Source organism: Plectropomus leopardus, chromosome 23, assembly GCF_008729295.1.
Source record: "Plectropomus leopardus isolate mb chromosome 23, YSFRI_Pleo_2.0, whole genome shotgun sequence".
Classification (NCBI taxonomy): Eukaryota; Metazoa; Chordata; class Actinopteri; order Perciformes; family Serranidae; genus Plectropomus; species Plectropomus leopardus.
Window position 1 is genome coordinate 2850561 of NC_056485.1, and position 18421 is coordinate 2868981.

General features: G+C 35.8%; 2 protein-coding genes across 2 annotated transcripts; both read left to right on the forward strand.

Moving 5' to 3' along the window:
• The first annotated feature begins 215 nt into the window (after nucleotides 1-215).
• On the forward strand, nucleotides 216-7140 carry LOC121962365 (ephrin type-A receptor 5-like). The gene is made up of 4 exons (XM_042512619.1): nucleotides 216-690; nucleotides 2807-2868; nucleotides 4382-4999; nucleotides 7064-7140. The coding sequence occupies exons 1-3, from the start codon at nucleotides 591-593 to the stop codon at nucleotides 4982-4984; spliced, it is 765 nt and encodes a 254-aa protein (XP_042368553.1). The 5' UTR covers nucleotides 216-590; the 3' UTR covers nucleotides 4985-4999; nucleotides 7064-7140.
• LOC121962387 (tyrosine-protein kinase receptor TYRO3-like) lies at nucleotides 4985-18011 on the forward strand. Its single transcript, XM_042512648.1, has 13 exons — nucleotides 4985-4999; nucleotides 7064-7217; nucleotides 8262-8594; nucleotides 8873-9065; nucleotides 10265-10356; nucleotides 10894-11007; nucleotides 11767-11847; nucleotides 11933-12025; nucleotides 13243-13364; nucleotides 14874-14983; nucleotides 15253-15412; nucleotides 16213-16349; nucleotides 17495-18011. Exons 1-13 carry the CDS (start codon nucleotides 4985-4987, stop codon nucleotides 17829-17831), a joined length of 1941 nt encoding a protein of 646 aa, XP_042368582.1. The 3' UTR covers nucleotides 17832-18011.
• Nucleotides 18012-18421: the final 410 nt, after the last annotated feature.

An 18421-nucleotide genomic window follows, 5' to 3' on the forward strand; every position in this document is an offset into this window, starting at 1 on the left:
TTTTATCTTATGTGTGTATAGTATTGAGAATTTTGGTGTCATGGCGACAATACATTTTGTCATGATTGTTGCCATCAGTGCGATTTCTGTTAATGGAGGGTGGGACGGTGAGGGGAGACAACATGGAAAAAATGGAGGAATGCTTGGGTGCTCTGTGATTGATATGCCTTACATTGTTCTTCCAATAAAAATATAAATAGTAATAAAAAACATTCAGAGAATACATAAACTTAGTTATATGCAGTACATGTTAGTTGTCATGTCGAGATATATCTAGGCTTTCATTCCGTTAAGTGTGTGTGTGTTTTTTTTAAGTATTTCTTTGTTTTGTCTGTTCTGGAGTATTTTGTGTTCTTCTTGAAAGCAGCAGCACAGAAATGAAGGAAGTCAGAAGGTCCTGGGGGGGAGGTGTATCTAACAGAGGAGGAACGCTCATTTCAACTATTTAATTACAACATTCCTCTGAGCCAAATCACAAGTGGATGTAAACACGGACATCAGTCACTGTGCTGACTCCGTGAGGAGCTGACGGGCTGATGGAGGAAGTGGCAACACTGGATATTGATACACTCCTCTAAAGAGCTGGAGACATGGCTGAGAGTAACACTGTCCCCTGGTGTGTGTGGACGACTGTCATCCTGCTGTGGACGTGGGAAGCCGGCTGTGACACACAGCATCAAGCAGAAGAAGGTGAGTGTTCATTTTTACATTTAGGACGCCAAAAAACATCTCTCCAAAAAACATGAAACTTCAACTATTATCATATACTTACAGTGTGAGGCACGTCCCTGTGGACTGTCAGGAAGTGATTCAGGAAACTGTTTTTCATTCAGTCTGATTAAAAAGTACACTGTATGACTGATATTATTATATGCTCATCTTCTTTTTGTCGTCTTTCTGTACACAATTATATATTAGTAAAAAAAAGTACATTACCAAAGTAAAATAAAATCCCACCAGTTAGTTATTTGTATAAAAGCCCACTTCACTACAGCTTTTTGTCAAGTATTATACAGAATATTATATTTAGAGTAATATTTTGTGCAAAAGGCAGGCATTTCAAAATTGATAATGAGTTTTGTCAGCAAAATCACTTTATTTTTATAGCCCTTTTCATACATGCAAAACTGTAACACAAAGTGCTTCGTACAAGAAAACAGAAGTACCCCTGCGCTCTCGCACACACACAAGCACATGAATGAGAAAAAAAAGACTTTGTAATTAATTAAAGCACTAAATAAGAATATTCATTAAAACCATGAGCTAAGGAAACGAAGATAAAAAGGAATAAATAAATAAATATTCTAAATAGTAGATAAAAGGTAAATAAAGGGATAACAACACAAATATAGTAATAGATAGAAAATGTTAAAAGTAATAAAAATTATATACTATTGAGAAAAACAGTCTGAAATGCATAAATAAATAGTCACTAAATAAATAAATAAATAAATAAATAAATAAATAAGTGAAGTTCAATTCAAATGTATCAACTGTATCAAAAGTGAAACTTTGTTGGGTTATTAGGACTTTCACATCATTGCAGCATTGTAATTGTTATAGTTCTTCATTTTTCTCATATAAAAATTTTTTTAACCAGTTGTTTGGTTTAGAGTTTATTTTGTCAGAAACATCTTTGAAATGTATATCAGCTAATTTTGCCTACTTTATACTGTTAAACCACTCATGTCTTGTGTTTAAAAATTTAATCAGTAATGGCAACTTTCTATGACTGAAAGATACACATAGTGAAGTCAAACATGCAGTTTCTCTCAAAAAAAGTACTTACTCAGGTTTTCATAGTTACCTGCCAGCATGCTCTGATATCTAATCTACCATCTGTGGTTGGACCCAATGAATATCATGTTTACAGAGCGGGCTGACAGGAAAGTACCATGGCTTTTTCAAGAGGATGCAAAATGTGTTTCAGTCAAAACTATCATGAGAGAATGCTAAATCAGATTTAAGAGAATGCAAACATATAAGTACATTTTCTTATAAGATCTTTACATGATCTTGAAAAAACTAAGAATACAAGTATTATGTACAAATAAAAATGAATAACTATTGTAAAACAGTTTTGCCCTAAAATAACAAATAAGGGAATGCAATCAGAAATCAAACTACATAAGGTGAAAACAAAAACAACCAAATTCATACAATTTTTTTTCACTGAACAACTCATCAGGTAGCTACATGACTGTAAAAGAGAAATGTCAATCAATTACTTAAAGTGTAAAATATTTATTTCAAAGATATTTTAAACAAAATATACTCTGAACCAATCAGTTGGTATATTGGTATAAATATAGAGAACTATAAATACAATTCATGCATCATTTAATTTTTCAAAAATAATTTTTGTCAATTATTTGAATATTTACTCAACCCATTGAGAATAAAATGGCTAAAAAGAGAAATCTTATATTTGAAAATCTTATTCCACATTGCTCCAAAATATCAACATCACGAGATTTCCATTTTCAAGGGCAAATGAAAATCTACCCAAGAGGCAAGTAGAAAATAAAAATCTGGTGATGCAGTTTGTGAGTCTGATCTAAACTAAAAAAGAATTACTAACCAGATTTTTCTTCTCTCTCATTTGCCTCTCAGGGCTTCCGTAAAAATCTAATGACCTCTATCAAAAGTTTTATCAAAAGAGGAAGCAGACACCACCCTGATGAGAACACTTTGGGGAATTTTTATACTAAATCAAGAGCAGCTTCATACTGAATGATTCGATGTTGTGCAAATCTTAAATCTAGCGTGATTCAACAAAGCTGACTTTGTTTTTTTCTTTGTTTAGTGGAACTTTTCCACTCTGATAAACAGAGCAGACTGGAATGGACCTCTGATCCCCCGAGACAAGTAAGTTTTGTGGCTGAGTGATGAGTGTTTATTTCATGATAAGGCATGTACTGTGTACACTCAAAACAATTTTATTAATTAATAAATAATGACATTGTTATTTAGTCTAATTATTTATAGACACAAAGAAATATATTAATACCTACTTTAATACAATAACTTTATAATTAATTACTATTTTCCTGACACTTGTGGTCCTCCATACATTACCCAAATGTTAATTTCTAGCTCCATAAACACACATGTGTTATAGTGTTTATTGTATCTTATGGCAGTTGTAACTGTATAGTGTGGTATATAATTAACATATGACTCGTTCATTTTAGCAGTTTGACCCTTTGAAACCTCAGCAAATTGGCTTGACTTCTATCAAAATCATGGAAAGAAGACGATGAGCAGCTAATAAGAAAATTAAAACAAAACAACAAAAATTTATTAAAAAGTGTAAATGTAAGGAAGTTTAAATAAACTTATAAATAATTTAAATAAATAAAAGGAAATACAGCTGCTTGATGCTGCTTATAATTATAATAATTCTGTAAAATAGATTTAAATCAAATAATTATAAATATACTTCTCTTTTTTTTAAAAAAAAAAAAAAAAAATCTGAATCTACTTATTTCTTGCAAATGCTCAATATTTATTTTCAAGTTGCTTTCAGTTGATTTCAGGGTGCAAATGTTTAACCCTTAAAACCTGAGCAATTCTTTCAATTTCTTTCAAAATATGGAAAGAAGTTAAAAGTTACAAGAAAATTACCTGACATTAAACAAAATGTTATCACATAATATCAAAAATAACAAAAAATACTACTACTACTGCCACTACTACTACTACTACATTCACACAGTCACATTTTCCTAATTTATCATTTCTTTAAAATCAATTTGCTCATTAAAAGGTTGAAATACATGTGAAAGGCATTTCGAATGCAGCACAAGAACAATGATGTTGATTTGGGTTTCAAAGGGTTAAAAACATTTCAAGCAAGCAATGTAAGTTATGTGAGTTTAATTAACATGGAAAACATGACTAGCTCATATGCAGTTTAAACTTCTGAAACCTGAGAAAACTGGTTTGTCTTCTTTTACAAATATGGGGCAAAAAACAGTGCTTAACTTTGTAAAAAAAATGTGTAATTTATTGAAAAAAAAACCCCCCAAAACAAAACAAACAACAAAACAAACAACAACAAAAGAGGACAGATAAATGGCCTGGAAATTAGGTGTGTGTGTGTGTGTGTGTGTGTGTGATTTTTTTTGATTTTTTTTTCATAAGATAAAAAATCTAATATCATAAATACATTTCTTATAATTTTATAGACTGTTGGAAATTATGTCACAGGATAATATTATTTTATTTTATTTTATATTTATTTTTTTATATTTTTCTTAAGGTTTTTGGTGTTTGGGTTTTTTTTTTTTCTTCTTTTTTTTTTTTTTTTTTACTAATGTCTTGCAATTTTTGGGCCATTTCTCACCGATGCTCTCCTGCATCTATCCCTTCCTCACAGTGGACCGAGGTTCGTCTCAGAGTGGGCACGCAGAGTCGAGTGCCGGTGCTCCAGGCCTGTGGAAAAAGCATACGGAGAACAGTGATGAGTCAGTGGATGGAGCGGAAAGACGCCCACCATCTGCTGATGGATCTGTCTTTCACCCAAGAAGAGGAGCCGTCTAGTCAGCTCGGCCCTCTGCAGGTTCACCTTTTTGACTCAAACACACCTCTCCCAAGATTTCAGTATGGCTGGAAAGTCTTGGACCTTCAGACCTCCAGTCCGTTCCCCGTCACTGTCACTCCAAACCAGATCTCCAGCCACATGAACCGCAGCGTGGCCCTGAGCCTGGGCCCCGTCAGCCTCCGAGGCTTCCAGCTGGCCTTCTCCTACTCAGGAGCGTGTGTGCTCCTCGCATCCATCAGACTCTACTACAGGAGGTGCCCCGACATCGTGGCTCACCTGGCCTTGTTTAATGGGACAGGGGCCCTGTCGGGTCCCCTGATGGGCTCCTGCGTGAAGGGAGCTGTGGAGGTTTCTCCCCCTGTTAGAGAGTGCACTGTGGATGGAGTGTGGGGTCCTCTGCAGGGGGATGCACTTGTGAACCCGGGCGACAAGTCTTAGATGACACCTGTCAAGGTATGGAAATTATTTTTCAGTTATTTCATATATAAAATTTTACAAATGTATTTTAAACTAACATTAAATTGAGTTTTTAATACATCAAAAACATATTTATCCTTTAAAACCACTGTTTTTGTGTATGTTTTAAACCTGTGAACCCTGAGCAAGTTTGTGCAATTTTTTCAAAAACATGGAATCAGCAATCTGGTCAGAAATGTTTCACATATTGCAAGAAATCATTAGTATATTTAGAAAATTATTTGTAAAAAGCGAGGAAAATGTGTCCGGAGATAAGAATTTTAAAAGTGAGGGAAATTATAATGATTATCATAATCATTATCATTATCTGCATGTTTAAAATTATGTTAATAATAATAATAATAAGAAGATTATTATATTTTTTTTTGTTATTTCTTTATTTTGTGTTAACACTGGGAAAAAATGCAATGAGTAGCTTCATAGGAAATGTTCCACAAATACCAAGAAATTAGTAGATTTAAAAATGTTTTTAAGATATTTAAAATCATGTTACAGAACCATAAGCATTTTTTAAATTATGTTTTTTATTTATGTTTACATTATTTCCTTGATTTCTATTAAATTGTTTTTTATATTTCTAAACTATTATTTAGGTAATTTTTCCAGGCCTAGCTTCTTAATTAATCCTTAAATTAAGAAGCTAGGCTGTAGTCATATTTTAATATATTAATAAACTTATTTTGTTTGTATGTTTTTTATTCATAGTTTTTACTTTGGTACATATATTTTTAACTCCTAACTGAAATCAGACATGGTGCATAGTTAAATAATTCCTGTTTGTTTTATATGCTTCCAAACACTGAGGAGCCTCAGTGAAGAACAGAATGTAAAAAAAATCACAATGAGGAAAAAAACATCAATGAATTATCCTGGAACGTTTTGTGTCATTGTAGAACAAAAACAATCTGGTTTCTATATTAATTGCCACAGACGTCACCATGACAACATTTTATTTTAGTCCAATGTTTCTGCAACAGCAAGCAGTTTAACAAGTTGAAAGTCATGTGATGATGCATCTCACAGAATTATTTCACATTTGGCAAAAATCCTCTTAGATAGACTTTCCTGAAGATGACTTTCACATCCTCTTCACTATAATCTTTTTTCTCCTCGATTTGACACATTTCCTGTGCAGTGGTCAGCAGATAGAATTCTCAATTTTTATAGGTTTTGTGGTCATTCTTCCCTGTGACACAAGAGCATTAATGAACCAACACCAGACTGATGGTTTAGGACCATTTTTAAGGCCGTACATGAGTGAGGCTGAATATGCGACTTATCCAAATCTCTTTGGAGTTTTGACTTTGCTCAAAAAATGTCAATAATCTGATTATTAGTGCAACATTTGCCCCCATTAAACCTCCAGCTAAATATCCCACTGGTATCTGTGATTTGCATCTTGACATATTCTTTCTTTTGTTAAAAAAAGAAGAAAAAAACCTTGGAATACTGCAGTTATGACTTTTTTTTTTTTTTTTTTTGCCATACTTTATTTAGTGTCACTTTGTAGTCATTTAGTGTCTCTTTGTGGTAATTTAGTGTCAATTTTAGGGTTTTTTTTCTAGCTTTTGGAGTCATTTTGTGTTTCCTTGTGGTTGTTTTGTGTAATTTTACAGAAATTTGGGTGTCTATTAGTTAATTTTCTGTCTTTTTTATATAATTCCATGTCTTTTTTGGCAGTTTTTGTGTTTTTTTGTAGTTATTCTGTGTTTCCTGGACCATCATCAGTTTTTTTTGTACTGCATTCAGATGCCCTTTATAAGCATGAAAACCTCTGAAACCTGAAAAAAGAAAATGAGCTGGAAATCTTTTTTTAAGGAGAGATAAAAATATTAGGAGTAAATTAAAAAGTAATCAAAAATTTCAGAAAATATGCTAATAATATTTATATGTTTAAAAGCAAGGTAATTTACATTGTTCCTACTGACAAACAGACAAGCTGAACGGAAAACATAACCTCCATGGTGGGAGGTGATAAAGCTTTCACAAACACTCTGATCAGCTTTAGAAAAGAGACGATCACTCTCTCTGTTCGTCCAGCATGCAGGATGGGCCACTACAGAGCAGCCAGTGAGAGCGGAGGATGCCGACTGTGTCCACAGAACAGCGGACGCAGGGGAGGGATCCCAGAGGTGCGACTGTCTGCAGGGTTTCAGCCGCCTGCCCACTGACCCTGATGACCTTGGCTGCACCAGTAAGAAACACCCAGTGGGTTTATTGGAAATAAACACCTGTCATCTTATTATTTAACTAATAAATGCTGTTAGACATTAAAGCTCCTATGGGAATTCAATAATTTGACAATTTATCAGTGTCAGCAACAATACCGCAGCAGACACAAATGGACATCACTTTTTTTTGTTATTTTTACTTGAAAGCATGGGTGGATTAGGAGACAATGGGCTCCTGGGCACAGATATGCAAAAGGCCCCACCACCTCTTCTACACAGAGGCAAGACAAACAGGTGGCTGTAGAAATATGGTATCTCTTTGTAGTTGTTGTGGATCTTTTGGGGATTTGTGTCCCTTTGTAGTCATTTTGTATCTCTTTGTGGTTGTTTTGTGTAGTTTTAAAGACATTTGAATGTGTTGGAGCTTCTTTTGTGTCTCTTTGAGATAATTTTATGCCTTTTTTTTCTTGAAACGTGAATGTTTGTAGTCATTTGGTTTTTCCGAGTGGTTGTTTTGTGTAGTTTTATAGTCATTTTGGTCTTATTAACTTTATGTCTTATTGAGGCTACTGGTGCCTTTTTAAAGTAATTTGATGTCTTTTTTGGTCACTTTGTGTCACTTTGTTGTCAGCTGTCTTCCTGTTGTTCTGTGTTCTTTATGGGTTTTTTTTGTCATTATTTTGTGTCTCCATGCAGTTCCTGTCCATTTGTTTGTGTTTGTGTCTGTTTCTGTGTCTCTTTGTGGCAACTTTGATTCTCCTCCTGGTCGGCACTTTTTAATTTAACTGACGTTTTGCGAATGAAGGTCAGGGGCCCACGAGCTTTGGGCCTCTGGGCCTGTGCTGGTAGGTCTGTTCAGTAATCCATGCATACAGTATATCGTATAACTGCTATATATCATGCATTACTGTTATCATGGATATGATGCAGTTTGATTATGTATTTATTGTAATATTGATTAATGCCACTGGTTGTTCACCTTCTACTGAACCTGGAGATGTGATCTTGTTGACATGTACTTAGTGAAGTGTAAGCATGTTCTGCTTTTCCTGTCTCGCCCTCCACAGAGCCGCCCTCTGCTCCTGTGAATCTAACAGCCCATCATCACAATGACTCTGTGCTGATACTGACATGGGATCCTCCTCATGACCGGGGAGGCAGACAGGAAGTCATGTATCGTGTCAAGTGTGAGAAGGGGGCAGACGATGGCAGTTGGTGGGAGGCATGTGAGGACAATGTGGTTTTTCTGCCAAACTCAGCGAGGCTGACCTACACTTCAGTCAGCATCACAGAACTGAATCCACAGTGCGACTACAGACTGTCAGTGCAAGCCTGGAATGATGTATCCACCCTGCAGGGGGCGCCACCTTCATCCACGGCCACTGTTACTATGCACAGATGTATGTAGACTGAGTGATGTCAGCACAGTAGATAGTTGAAGGAAAGTGAGACACAAACATGTGGGGCATGCAAATTTGCATTTACAGGAAAGACCAGTAGCTAATATTGGCTAATTTTAGCTAATCTTAGAGAACTTTAGATGTTTTTGCTGTGTAACTGATATTACTGAGTCAGTAACTCATCTCTATTGCTTTGTTGAGTGCATCTTTAAAGCTAACAAAATTATTTAAGTACTATTTATTTCCGAGAAACAGGAGACATTTGTGTTTTCTTACAGGGAAAGTTCCACCTGTGGTGATCACTGTGACCCCAGCCTTCAACGTCTCAGAGCCCGAAATAGCTCCTTCAGTTCCTCAGCAACAGAGCCGCCTCTCAATGTGGCTGACGGTTGGTGTTTTATTCGGCGTCCTGCTGATCATGGCTGTGATCCTCATTGTTGTGTGTGTCCTGCGCAACGACAATAAACTCAGGTAAAGGGACCTTCAGCTTCTGCATCTTTTCTGGTTACTTTAAAGCCACTGTGGAGCTGAGATGTTGAGATTTGGGAAAGATGTGGCAATAATCAAAATAACTAGAGCAAGTGTACCCTTAAATGATTATTAAAATATACATATATATTTATTTTATTTTTTCCTTTAACATTTACATTTTCCAGTGACTGTAAGTTTGACCAATTGTCTTTTGTTTCATGTGTATGGGCGACCTCTTACACAATTTAAACATTAGGAGATGATCAATAAAGTTCCAAGACAAATATGCTGATAATTCAATGAAAATTATTGTGTGGAGTTAGCTAAAATGGGCCATCAGGTAAAATGGGCAAAATAAGACTAGAGCATTATAGCTCTTTAAAATTTTATAGACAATCTCAATAACCGATCTTGTACTGTTGCTATAACACTAGTTGACATTTATCAGTGGTTTTCATTGGTCTGAAGTCTCAAAGGTGGGCGGGGCAGAGCGTTGAATGATGTCTCTCAGAGAAACTGCTTGGTGAGTGAGACTGACATAGCAAATTTCACTCAGCACCAATAAGGATGATAAAACAATTATGTGTAAAATTATCAACAAAGAAAATAATTAAAACAATGTTTTGACACACTATTTTGAATAGAAAAGCTGAAATTGGAGAAGAAACTTTGATTTTTGTGAGAATCGACTTTAGGTACTGGCCCATTTTAACTTGACTAGCTAGCTAAAATGGGCCAAACACAGAATTGCAACGGATTTAAAGGTGTTGTTATGTTATCTTGCAAAATTCTAAAAATGTTTTTTTAAATGATGTGCTGTAGACAGTATGGCAGGACAGGCAAGAAGGGAAAAGACCGTGTTTAAAGAAAATTCAAAATAAGACCACATGACCTGACTCGATGACATGTTAAGACCTGGCACAGAAAGTTACTCATTAGCTACTGTGGTGTTCTCTTTTGCACTGGCCCATTTTACCTGACCATTGAGTCATGGCTCAAGAGGGCACCCGCCAACACTCAAACTCTTATAATTTCAAAACAATTAATTTTTTTTTCACATTTTTAATATATAAATATTTAAAAGACTCAGGACAGTTTATAAAATCATCAATAGATCTCATCCATAGCATATTTTATAGTCTTATAAATCATTTACAAAAAAGTGGCCCGTTTTACCTGAATTCACTATTATGCTACAGGTTTGAGCAGGAAGTAGAGCTTTTGCCGATGAATGCTGAAATTTCCTACCGACGTCCACAGGAAGTGGAAGCTGCACCCCAGCAGGCCAACGGTAAGTATATCTGAACAGTTATAGGTCAGTACTCAGTGTTTATTTTATCAAATCATCATCATGTCTCTTTTCTCAAAATGAAAGTTGAAAAGTTATTTGTTTCTACAACATCAAAAGGCATTATTGCCTTGTTTTGAAGTTTATATAAATAAGAAATTTCTATATTTCGATTTCAAATCAATCTCTAGACATTTTTGCACAGATCATATAATGGTTAATATCCTATCAAAGCCTACTTCAACTTATTTTTAAGCTCCTACATTTTGACTGTCATGAAACCAAAAGCTGATTTTAACAGCACAGGATGCACAAATACACATGTACACTTATAGATGTTTTCCTATTTACCTACTGACAAATTTGGATATGACTGAGTAACTATTTTTATTATCTACTTACCTTTGTATTGGTATTTTAAAAAGATCAGCCTCTGCTGAAATGTTGCTGATAATGCCTGTTGTATGTGTGTGTGCGTGGGTGCCTTTTCATTTTGATGTTTGAATAGTAAATCTTTTGATTTTCCCTGATTTTTTTCAGTGGTAGAGGGGGTGGTCCAGTTGTTGGAGGGACTGAGCGGCAGGCTGCTGGAAAGTCTTAAGGAGGTCCTGGTGGAGAGGAGCACGCTCACCCTGGGCAAAGAGCTAGGCAAAGGTCAGTTGATGGTTCCTTAACATTAATCCTGTTTTAGCTTCAATGCAGCACTGTGGTTGTACAAACTCTCAGAGGGGTTAATAATACCACAAACATGTCAAGATGACTCCTCGACTGTCTCTACCAACTTTCATGGCAATCCATCCAATTGCAATCAAAGCATTCCACTCCAAACCTCATGGTGGCAGTGGAGGAAAAGTCGGGAGATTACCAATGTCATGAGGGAACATCATCTTTGAACCTTAAATGTCCATACTAAATTTTGTCCCAATCCATCCAATATATAGAAAACTATTTCAGTGAAATAGTAAAGTCTTTTGCTTGCTGGTTGCACGACAAATAAAAGCAGAGAAGAACCAAGTCTTTGGGTTTTATCCTCTGGAGACCACGAATGATAACAAATTGTTATTGCCATCCCTCATACAATGCTATTAGCATGAGCAGTAATCAGACTCCAGGATTTTAGTTAAGGTTAGGACCAAGGGTATAAATCTTTATCAAACTAAATATTTTTTATGATATGACCATGAGTCTGTAGGTGTACCACAAGACTTATTTCTTTCAGTATACTACAGCTTAGGACACCTTCGACAAGGTTACTGATTTGTGAAATCAATGTAAAGACTTTGCTGTTATAGACATGGATCCAATTATTCAAAACAAATAACCAATTGGCTTAATTTAAAAAGCTATCCATGTTTTAAAAGTATTTCACCTTGGCATAAAAGTGAGATTCAGTCCTTATCTTTTGTTCTGTAGGAGAGTTTGGCTCAGTCTATGAAGGGATCTATACGCCAGACGAAGGTATGGACATCAAGGTAGCTGTGAAGACCATGAGAGGTGAGTACTAAAATCATCCCTTTTATCAGAATTCTACTCTGCTATTTCTTCTTTTTTGGTAATTTTTTCTCTGTTCCATATTAAGTTGGAATACACAGCCAGGAGGACTTACACGAGTTTCTGAGAGAGGCTGAGATCATGAAGAGTTTTGATCATGAAAATGTGGTCCAACTACTCGGTAAGATTTACTACATAGTTCACAGATTTTGAACTGTCTGGTGTCTTCTATTGGACTATAACAACATGTTCTTTAAATGATGTGTCAGATACATCCACTGTTGTGACCGCTGTATACTAGAATCTATTGCATGCAGTTTGGTTTAGTTTAGGACTCGGTTTGCATTGGTATCACTGCACGAAAGGAAGAGTGCATCTACTTATGGACAAGAAGCTTGTAACATGTAAACAATATTTCAGTGATGCCAGTTGAGCTCAAAGGAGATGCATGCTCCCTTCTGCGCAGCATTACAGTTGGTGGGTGTAATTCGGCAGAAAGAAATTTTTTCCTATCGAAAGAAAGGAAGAACCTGCATCTACTGCTTGCTCAACAGCACCACTGAGCTCGCTAACATTACAGCTCAGCCGAGGACACCAATTACATCCTCAGCTGTCTTGAGCCTAAGCTATGTGTAGATGCACGCTTCCTTCTGCATCATGATCAATTAGTGGGTGAAGTTGTTCAGAAAGAAAATAGTTCCTACATGAAACTGGTCACAACACTGTCTGTGGATTATCTTGGGTTACCAGGTCATGATTTCAGGAAAAAGACATTGCAGTTGCGTTTTTCAAATGTATTTTGTTAGGCACTTCAGCACCACAAGTCGAGTGCCAGCTAGCTCCATTAAATTGGAGAGAGAGGCAGACATCTCTAAGGGCAATACCTCCAACACTCTGCAACTCACACCAAAACCATATAGAATGATAACTAGAACTACAGCTAAGAGAAATAATATGCAGTTTTGATTATGGTGTGAACTGTCCCTTTAACCATCATGTTGTGACTTAACAGAGGTGATTTATTTTATAAGCAGTGATTTGCTTCGCTTTTGGAAAGATAAATGATGTCCTGCTGTGTTATCAGATCAGAAAATGCTTCTCATTCTAGAGTTCATTGTAAAAACATTTTTGTGTATGTGTAAATTGGTTGTAAAACCAATAGCTCATTAGATTAGACACTGACACATTTTACAACAAAGTTGCCATTTTGGCGAATCTGCTTCACTTGCGACTCAACAGTTATGACCTCATATAATAGTCTTTTAAACCCTTTGCCAAGTTAGAATCCTCAATCATTTGAAAACGGGATACTTCTTTGCCATCATTAAATCACTTGACAGAAAATCGGATTTGAGAAAACTACACTAAGTCTGACACATGTGTGTGTTTGTCCTGCAGGGGTTACGCTGCAGAGAGAGCAGGACTGTCCTCTGCCTGTCCCTCTGGTCATCCTGCCCTACATGAAACACAGAGACCTGCGCCGCTTCCTCATTGCTACACGATATGGTGAAATTCCTATGGTGAGATGATACCAACATTATACTCAAGTAAATGCTAAAATAATATCTGTCAAGGCAAAAAAAAAAAAAAACATACCAGTGGTCAAACAGACTGGTTGTAAATAAGATATTTTAGTGCTGGGCAGGTATTTTGAAATTTTGTTTTTAATTTTTGGTACATAAAGGAAAAATCCAAATCTTTAACTATGGTAAACATCAAAATGAGGATTTTTTTCTTTAAGAATATTTTGATTCTAATACTTTTATATTTTTAATTGAGTAATATTTTGAATGCAGGACTATTTTTGCAGTGTATTACTGTGCTTACTGAAAAGATCTGAGCACTTTTTCCACCACTGTATGTCAACATCATTTGTTGCTATATTAACCCTTAAGAACCCGCTTTAAGAAATTCTAGTGGGGGTCATCATGGGAGCTGCAATCATGTCTGAGTACAGATTTTTTTTGTGTGTCTCTAATAGGGCAGAGACAGTGATGGTGCCCAACATTTGAATACTAATTGCTCTATTCACCAAGACATAGATGTCCTCTCTCCACTCCCAGTTTTTTCCTATTCTTTAAAAAACCCTCTCATTGATTTCATCTGTGATTGGTGACATTGGTCCCATCCTGTCCCACCACTCCCACCTCCAAACTGACCAGTGCTTGTGTCCCTGCACACTGTTTGCATGTCTCTATTGGCTAGAATGTCCTCACATAAGCATACTCACAGGGTTTCAAATGCTGCTCTCGCTCAGCGCGTGTCAAGGCTGTTTTACACGTCTAGATGGGTTTTCCTGTTGCATTTCTATCTAAACCTTAACTCTGAAAGCTCTTCCTTTTACTCGATTTGTCTGGTGTCATGGTGCCCCCTAAGTACATTATTATTATTATTATTTTTATTATCAGAGTCTGGGATATGTCAATGGTTAGCAGCTACATTGATTATGACAGTGCAAATAGTGGAAATAACATGTAATTTCTCCATATGACAAATATGTTAAAAATGACACCATCAGGTGGAAAATAGTAAAAATGACAAATTTCAAGTCAAAAGCCCAGAATGACACCCAGAAATAATACAATGCATGCTTTCATGCTTTGATGGCTTTGGGATTAAAATTGTCAGTTTGAATGGGTTTCAGTGGAGCATTTTTTGCACTTAACAGTCTGAATGTAACAATTTAGTTTCTACAGTGTATTTTAATCTTATTGTTGGAGCTGAGTTAGGGAATTCACTGATTAAACGATAATACACAACCTTGCCAAAAATGCATGAACACAGCCAAAATTAACCAAAAACCAAAGGGAAAAATTTAGGTTTTAGTAAAATAAATGGGTCCTTTGCTGTTGTAGTGTTGGAGCCACATCCTAACCTCAAGCAGTTTTATGCAATGTGAGATTTGTTAAGTACAATAACCTGTTGAACTTACAAACATATCTGACATTTCAGTTATCTAATTTCTCTGTCAGTCATAAATACTATGTGAATAAATCACAGAATACACCCTTGTCCCCCCTCTCCTCCAGTTTGTACCCCATCAGAGTCTCCTGCGCTTCATGGTGGACATTGCAGCAGGGATGGACTATCTGAGCTCGCAGGGCTTCTTGCACAGAGACCTGGCTGCACGCAACTGCATGTGAGTCCATCAGAGGGAGACACTGAGAGGAGAGGGGGAGTTGCACATCAACAACTCCTTGTTCACATATCACTGAGTCTCTGTGCTCACACATTGGTATTCAAGCACAGCTCGTGTCTGGGGAGGAAGCTGCTCAACATTTTAAGAAAGCACACTGAGGAAACACTGTGGGCTGTTGGGACAAAATATAAAAAAAAAACATGGAGCATGGCCTTACCTGTGCTAATGAAGCAAATGCACTTTTTAAACTTTTTTTTTTAAATTCCCAGGCTGGGTGATGACCTCAGGGTGTGTGTGGCTGACTTCGGCCTATCCAAGAAAATCTACAGCAGCTTTTACTATCGTCAAAAAGTGGCCATCCGTGTGCCAATCAAGTGGATGGCCATGGAGAGCCTGTCTGAGTCAGTGTACACCACCAAGAGTGACGTGGTGAGTTCAGTCCGCATTGAACATCACTGTATCAGACAGTTATATGATACACTGCTTTACAGAAGTGATACAGAAGAGATCAGACTCTTATCATTTCATATTTCATTTTTTTTTGCTTTGTTTTTTTTTTGTATTTATATTTTTTTATGTTTATTTTTGTTTTTTGAAATTGCACGACAAAAGACAGATCACTTACAAAACTAATAAACATGACATCAATAACATGAAATAAGAACAGTTAAAACAGGTCTTATCTAATTATTATTATTATTATTATTATTATTATTATTGTTAATTTATTGTTTTATAATTATTCTGAAGCAGTCTGGTAGAGAAAGAAAGGGGTAAACAAGGGGAAAAATAGATAGATTCATTAATAAATATATGAATACAATAACAACAACAACAATAATAATAATAATAATAATAATAATATCATCATTCTGGAATTTTGGAGAGAAAGAAAGGTAAAAATGGAGAAATAGATACATTTATAAATTACTAAGTATATAAATACAAAGATAATAAAATATTGTAATTTTTTTGTTGTAATAATAATAATAATAATGATAATAATAAAATCAGACAAGGTTAAGTCCTGTTTCTCTGCAACAATGCTAGAATCAGCAGGGTCAGTCGGGCGGGATCACTTAGGTTTGTGTTTATTTTTGTAGGTATTGATAATAAAAGTAATTTGTATTTTAGATAATTAGATTGACATTCAGACTCTCATTTCTTGATCTTAGTATTTATTGTACTTCTGAAGCTGTACCTTGAGCGTGTTGTCCCTGTTCTGTCAGTGGTCTTTCGGCGTAACCATGTGGGAGATTGTGTCCCGAGGGAGGACTCCCTATCCTGGAGTCCACAACCATGAGCTGCTGGACCTGCTGCTGTCCGGACACCGGCTCAAACCACCTGATGACTGTGACCACAAGCTGTGGTTCCTGCGCTTCTCCAGAGACTTTTTGTCATTATCAGTTTTTAACGCTGAGCGAATAGTTTAAAACGCTTTTAAAAACGTGAAAAGACAATGAGCAGCTCAGCAAGAAGTGCTCTGAAAACTGCAAGCAAGCTTTATATTTAGAAAATAATGTTTATAAAGCTAAATCATATTTAGTGTTAATGATTATTTCTTCTATTATGTTGCAGAAGTACTTGTTTCAAATCGTGTGTTTTTAATAATAATAATGATAATAATACAGCATTTCCATTGCACTTTTCTAAACCAGAGTTACAATGTACAAAGTCCTTCACAACACAATACATACAGTATAAAAAAAACAAGGTAGACAACATAAAATGCATTTAAAATATATTTACACATCCATATACATACTATATACATATGAATACATAAGCATACACAAATATGTACATCCATCCATGTAGACATACACGCATACTTAGATACTTACATACCCATCCATCATGTATACGCACATATATTTACATATACATATACATACATGCATATGTGTATATATAAATATATATATAGATATATATTTTTATATATTTATATATGCACACATAAATATATACATACACACACATATATACATAGGTACATACACACAAACATGCATTACCATGCACATACACACATGCATATGAAGCATGATAATAAATAATTGATGCAATAGAAATTAATTTAATTAAAGAGACTTTTAAATGAACCATGTGACTGCAATATGACATTGTCCAATATATTTACCTGTTTTACTTTAAATTTATTTTTTAATGTGTCTTTATCTAAATATCAATTATATTATTATTGTTTTATTATGCATTTAATTGTTAATTGTCTTGATTATCTCATGTATCTTCTCACATACATGATTTCTTAATTTTTTCGTCCTACTGATGCTCATACCCAAGGTTTGGGACCCCCTGTGGGGCCAAAGACAAAAACATATCTTCTACACAAAATGTTGTTATTTTTCCCTGTACTTTTCTTTAATTAAAAAGGGAAATATCAATTTGTTATTTTATTTTAAGCCATAGATATTATTATTCTTGTACACTATGTATATTTATACATACCTTCTTTCCTCTTCTCCCTTAAATTCACTCAAAACACAGTTATGAAGTCATGCATAGCTGCTGGGATAAGGAGCCGACCCGCAGGCCTTGCTTCAGGGAACTGGGCGAGACCCTGAAAGCTCTTCTGTCAGAGCTGCCGATGCTGGAGGCCAGCCAGGAGGCGAACTACATCAACTATGGCCTGGAGGTTGCTGCTGCTGTTGCAGGGGCCGCCTCCTCTCAGGATCCACTGGCAGATTCTGGGGGAAGAGGGGAAAATGTCTACCTGCCTTCTCCTGTGGGTCCTGCTGCAGCCAGGGAGGAGGATGTGGAGGTAGAGGATGGCTACCTAAAGCACATCACTAGCTCAGCAGTTAACTGGGATGATGACCACTGAAGAAGACAGCATTTTTATAAGTTACAAGATTCTTTATGAAAGTGAACTTTAATGAACTCTGTATGTGTGTGTTTGGGGTGTGTGTGTGTGGGGGGGGGGCACAGGCCTCCCTCATCTGACCATCATGTTTGACCCCCTTTTAATGAAAGTTACTATAGAGCGAAAGAAGGACAGAGAAAATTTGTTTTGCACTTTTTAATTTTTTCATACATTTGTTTTGTATAATTGTTACTAGAAAAAAATCTATAACTAGATAAGGTACATAAGTAAATAAGTGTAAAGAAATACATTTCCTTAAGGTAGTGATACTAAAGTTATGGCATACAGGCCAAATCTGGGCTGTGACAGTGTGCGGGGTGGCCCTCCGAACCATTTTCTGATCAACATTAAAAATCAGCTGATTCACACACTGACATTATTTTATTGTCAATACAATGCCAGAGTGCATAAAAAAACATGAAAATTGAGCATGTTTATATTAAATGATGATCTTGATCTTATGATCTTGTATACTAAATTAAATGTAGGAGGTTGTAAGTCAAACTTTTGACTGATTGAGGTCAAAATAATTATAATAATGAGGTAGGTCA